The sequence below is a fragment of the Pristis pectinata genome, chromosome 4 (assembly GCF_009764475.1).
Source record: "Pristis pectinata isolate sPriPec2 chromosome 4, sPriPec2.1.pri, whole genome shotgun sequence".
Classification (NCBI taxonomy): Eukaryota; Metazoa; Chordata; class Chondrichthyes; order Rhinopristiformes; family Pristidae; genus Pristis; species Pristis pectinata.
Window position 1 is genome coordinate 89,394,398 of NC_067408.1, and position 6,000 is coordinate 89,400,397.

A 6,000-nucleotide genomic window follows, 5' to 3' on the forward strand; every position below is an offset into this window, starting at 1 on the left:
TCATCTTTATACCTAATAGTGCCTATAGAGCCTGTTTTACTCATCAATGTTTCCATCCCCAACCATTATCTTGGACTTTCTGTCCCTTCCATATATATTCTGACATACAGTGGCATGCAAAAGTTTGGGCACCCCTGGTCAAAATTTCTGTTACAGTGAATAGCTCAGCGAGTAAAAGATGACCTGATTTCCAAAAGGCATAAAGTTAAAGATGACACATTTTAATATTTTAAGCAAGATTACTTTTTTATTTCCATCTTTTACAGTTTCAAAATAACAAAGGAAAAGGGCCTGAAGCAAAAGTTTGGGCACACTGCATGGTCAGTACTTAATAACACCCCCTTTGGCAAGTATCACAGCTTGTAAACACTTTCCGTAGCCAGCTAAGAATCTTTCAGTTCTTGTTTGGGGGATTTTCACCCATTCTTCCTTGCAAAAGGCTTCTAGTTCTGTGAGATTCTTGGGCTGTCTTGCATGCACTGCTCTTTTAAAGTCTATCCACAGATTTTCGATGATGTTTAGGTCGGGGTGGTGGGGGGGGGGGACTGAGGGCCATGGCAGAACCTTCAGCTTGTGCCTCTTGAGGTAGTCCATTGTGGATTTTGAGGTGTTTAGGATCGTTATCTTGTTGTAGAAGCCATCCTCTTTTCATCTTCAGCTTTTTTACAGACAGTGTGATGTTTGCTTCCAGAATTTGCTAGTATTTAATTGAATTCATTCTTCCCTCTACCAGTGAAATGTTCCCCGTGCCACTGGCTGCAACATAGGCCCAAAGCATGATCGATCCACCCCTGTGCTTAACAGTTGGAGGAGTGTTCTTTTCATGAAATTCTGTACCCTTTTTTCTCCAAACTTTCCTGCATCCTCACCACAAAATTCAGCGTCAGAAGTTTGTAAAGGAACACCTAAACAATCCTGATGCATTTTGGAAACATGTCCTGTGGACTGATGAAAGAACTTTTTGGCCGCAATGAGCAAAGGTATGTTTGGAGAAAAAAGGGTACAGAATTTCATGAAAAGAACTCCTCTCCAACTGTTAAGCACGGGGGTGGATCGATCATGCTTTGGGCTTGTGTTGCAGCCAGTGGCATGGGGAACATTTCACTGGTAGAGGGAAGAATGAATTCAATTAAATACCAGCAAATTCTGGAAGCAAACATCACCCGTCCATGGAAAAAAAAGCATGCTGAAGATGAAAAGAGGATGGCTTCTAGAACAGTATAATCCTAAACACACCTCAAAATCCACAATGGACTACCTCAAGAGGCACAAACTGAAGGTTTTTGCCATGGCCCTCAGTCTCCACCCCCCCCCCCCCCCCCCCGACCTAAACATCATCAAAAATCTGTGGATAGACCTCAAAAGAGCAGTGCATGCAAGACAGCCCAAGAATCTCTCAGAACTAGAAGCCTTTTGCAAGGAAGAATGGGCAAAAATCCCCCATACAAGAATTGAAAGACTCTTAGCTGGCTACAGAAAGTGTTTACAAGCCGTGATACTTGCCAAAGGGGTGTTACTAAGTACTGAACATGCAGGGTGCCCAAACTTTTGCTTCAGGCCCTTTTCCTTTTGTTATTTTGAAACTGTAAAAGATGGAAATAAAAAAGGTAATCTTAAGATATTAAAGAAATGTGTCATCTTTAACTTTATGCCTTTTGGAAATCAGATCACCTTTTACTCGCTGAGTTATTCACAGTAACAGAAATTTTGACCAGGGGTGCCCAAACTTTTGCATGCCACTGTATGTTCTTATACATCTTACAGCAGGTTTCTGTTTAATATTATCTACTTCTACATAACTGAATGTTAATTTAATCTGATTAGTTCTGAGTGATGTACTCTTTGGTCAGCACTGTATATTTGTAAGAAGCAATTTAAGGGCAACCTATTTCTTTCGTTACAGACACGCAGAAGTAATGAAAAAAATCATTGAAACAGTTGCAGAAGGTGGAGGTGAACTTGGTGTACACATGTATCCTTGAAAATTGATTTAAGATTTTGGTTCAGTTTCTTAGTTACTTGCATGCATCCAGTGTTTTTAGCAGTTTCCAAATGACTTTTCAAGTATCAACTTCTCTAATTGTTTTGAAGGGCCTTTAAAATATCTGATTCTAGCTTGTTGAATTAACCCCCTAATCTGAGCTTCATTTGTGCAGAAAACAGAAGCCATGGGGATTGTGTGGTAACCTCAGCTAGCCTTAAATAATCTGTTTTACATGGGACTTGAAAAATTGCTGCAGGTGAAAAACATGCCCAAGTTAGCTTAAAATTATGACCTATGAAAGATAGTTTTGACTCTGAATATAGGTAATTTATATTGTAGAATATCAGTTGAGGTGGGTAGGAGCAGGATAAGTATGTTTGTAGCAGTCTAATGGTTGTGGGGGAAAATGATGGCATTACAAAGCTTGATTTGATTATTAATCACTTGCTCTGAGAACAACATTACAGAAATGTCTTCTCTTTCAATCTATTCCATTGTCCAAAGTTGTCTGCTGTCTCTTGGAATCCAGAATTGGACTCCATGGTGTTCTCTGCCATAAACTGGATGCTTGTAATTAAGGTGGCATAGCTAACTAATTAAAAATGGTAACTGCTGGAGGTATTCAGCAGGTCAGACTGCACCTATGGAGAGAGAAGCAGTTAATGCTTCAGATTCTTTCTGGAAAGAACAAAGGGAATGTCTATGATTAGTGTGAAGACCAGGAGAATCTAGATGACAAATATTGTTGGTGCTTTTCAAAAGATCTGTAAATGAAGTGAGATGAATGAGGAGAAAGATTTAAAAAAAATGCTGCAGCTGAGATGTAAATCATAGCAGTTGCTGGAAATCTGAAATAGTATCCACTAATTCCAGTGTTCTATCTGGAGATTGCACTACTACATTCAGCAGTTTTGGAGTACCAGCCTTTCCTGTTTGTATTAGAGCTAGCCAGTTTTGGTATGACATCAACCTTTTTTCCTCTCTGCTCAGCAGACAGACCTGCTTGACCAGTGTTTTATTTCAGATTACCAGCAGCTATAGTGCTGTGCATCTTGCATTCTATTGTGCTTTCTCTTCTGTCCTGTCATCTCCCTCCATATGCATCTTCTCTGGACACAGGCTGTGAATAATAAGCCTTCACCACTCTCTAAGATGGCACCAAGAGCACTTACTTCACCTGGATTCTCTTGATTTCCCTATCACAGATATTCCTGTTATTCTTCTCACTCTTCCCCTTTCTCTTAAAACACACTTGTTTTCTCACTTTTCCAGTTCTTGTGAAACATTAACTGTTTTTCTCCTCAGATGCTACCTGACCTGCTGAGTGTCCCCTCCACTTTCCGTTTTTATTTCAGTCTTCCAGTATCTGAAGTTTTTTGCTTTTTGTACATTTTCACAGAATGTTTTTGCAAGGTCTGCTTTCCTAGCTCCACCAGTGGTATGCTGCTTGGCGTGTCTTATTAACCCGCCCTGATCCTGCACACTTGTGCAGAATGACAATCCGTATGTTATTTGTTGTAATTGTTGAGGGATGCTTAGTTTCAGGATCTGAGTGGATCAAGGGTAAGCAGTGACGGACTAATGAGTGCAAAAGCTTGTTTATCATTCATTGTGTAAGAAACAGTACAGAGTTGGAATAAAAGCACCATGGGATTTTGACATCTTAATGTTCCATGCCCCCAACCTATATTGTCCATGATGGCCTCCTGCGACAGGGACAAAATGTGTACATTCTGGACAACTCTTCTGACTCCTTCTGCCTTGTTGTGTGTCAGCTCCTCCAGCAAGAGAAAAGCTGTTGGCTTTGGCCAATGGGATTCCTGAGGATGTGCCAATTGAGCTAAAATAAGATTGTTGGTGTGTGTGCGCATGTGGGGGGGGTTGGTGGTGGTTTAAAACCAGGGCATTTAGTTCAACCATACAGATATTTCCACAAACTGAGTTACCACACGGTGTCGTGGTTACCCGCAATAAATAGATGACCAGGAGAAGCAGAGGATTCGTCAAGAAGTTAAACCTTTATTTGCAAATAAGTTTTGACAGCCAATCAGTTACCAGTCACCCTCTGACTACTGCTTTCTCTGACTGCCCCCTAGCAAAGCTCGCGGGCCTTTGTTTTATACCTTTTTTCATAGCTCAATTACATTGTTACAATCCATCATGTTCTCTCATCTTCACAGTTTCATCCTTCACCATTTTCCTCCTTTCACAGTTGTCTCCTGGCTCACAACCATTTGTCTTTCACCACAGTCACTTCCTGACTCAGTCACAGGGTGCCCCAATTATTTATGGGCATTGGGAGTACTGGCACTAGGCTACAGAACTATCAGTTATAAAACAATACTAGGCTTATTAACTACAAGGCTAACAGTTATAAAACATCACAATATGCCCCTATAACCTATGAGTTCTGAGACTTACTGGCACCTGGCTTATCAGTTATAAAAACTATCAGCTACAGAACTGCTACAAAATCATTAGTCGCACTAGCTATAATGACCATTAGCTACACAATAGATCAAGTGTCTTTCTAGGAATGGGCTAACCATCTGTTTAATGAGCTACACTAAATCAAAAGTGTCTCCCTAGGAATAGGCTAACTATTTCTTTAATGAGCTGTATGTTTCCCGCACTAAGAGTTTCCCGTGCTCGGGTTGGAGAAGGAGACCCAGCGGCCATCTTAAGGAGATCAGCAGCCATCTTAAACACAGCAGACTATGAATTAAAAAAAGTATAGCATCTACTTTCTATATATTCTATAACGGCAGAAGGTGCCTGCAGCCCCACAGCAGCTGGTAAATCTATCCTGCCGATCTCCTGGTCTCTCACCCATATGTATGAGCTATACATGTGTTGGATGTTCATAACCAGGGGAGGACCTGTACTCTAAAAATGTCTACTCCATCATTGCATCCCAATATTTTAAATCTTTCAGCGGGATGACAGCAAAGCCATTAGAGATGCGTGAGAATATTTTAACATTTAGGGTTATCTGGCAATGTATAGTTCCCTTTTAACCTAAATTTTGTTTTGCCTGTTTTCAATCCTATCTGTGCCAAGGGCTGAGAAAGTTTGAAGTAGCCACCAAGTAAAAGCTATTAACCTTTTTCAGATATTTGAAAATTTTGCTGAGTTCAAAGAAATATTAAGTCTTAATGTTTAAGTATTTTAGTTGTTTAAAAAAAACAAAAGCAGTTGTGCAATTATTATTTGTATTGGTTGTTAGATATGTTTCCTTAACTTATTTTTTTCAGGTACCTTCTTATTTTTTTGAAATTTGTTCAAGCAGTCATTCCAACCATTGAATATGATTATACAAGGCACTTCACCATGTAACTCAAAGTTTACATAATCAAAACATTCTCAGAATGAATTCTGGGTTGGCAAAGTGCTGCTGCCTTTCAATCATAGCTAACAGTTTACTCAACCTAATTCTGACCATTGCTTGTTCAAATTCAGTTCCCTTTCACAGAAGTTCTGTAATGAGATTGCTGAGAACTGGTCAATATAAAGACATTTTTTTTTCCATGAAACCTACATTTTGTGCTCCCCTGTTCTACTTTTGAGTAAGCTACTTATCAAATACAGACTCTGTAATTCATGTTTCCATTGCTTTTTGACAATAAGATGTTTACCTCAATTAAACTTGTTTATATTTGCAGAATACAAATAAAAATATGACAAAGTTTTTAATGTTTTATCTTCTGTGGGTGGGGGGGGAAGAATCAGTTCGTTTTTGCTACAACTGGGGGGGGGGAGGTAAAATAGTGAATGAATTAGCATTACACAAGCAAGGCAAACTAGATTTTTAAAATATGAATCTGGAGGTGGATGATAAATGTGTTACTCAGCACAATGGCCTGATAACTTTGAAGATTGAAAAATAGTAAATTTGATGCAAGTCAAGCCCAAACAACTTGCTCTGGCTTTCGCTGGTGTTACACTTGTACGCTGAGTATCTTCCACAATCCTAATATCACAATATTCTTCCTCAGTACCCAATAAGAATTTGCTGG

General features: G+C 39.5%; 1 protein-coding gene across 2 annotated transcripts in view; it reads left to right on the plus strand.

Moving 5' to 3' along the window:
- atg3 (autophagy related 3) overlaps positions 1 to 5,673 on the plus strand; it is a 31,274-nt gene extending 25,601 nt beyond the window's left edge. The window contains exons 10-11 of one of the 2 annotated variants that reach the window (XM_052013932.1): positions 1,904 to 1,972; positions 5,239 to 5,671. In XM_052013932.1, coding sequence (XP_051869892.1) covers positions 1,904 to 1,972; positions 5,239 to 5,320 — 151 coding nt within the window. In that variant the 3' untranslated portion in view covers positions 5,321 to 5,671. Of the gene's footprint in view, positions 1 to 1,903; positions 1,973 to 5,238 lie in introns of both variants that reach the window. The other variant, XM_052013933.1, reaches the window with a different exon arrangement.
- The last annotated feature ends 327 nt before the right edge of the window (positions 5,674 to 6,000 follow it).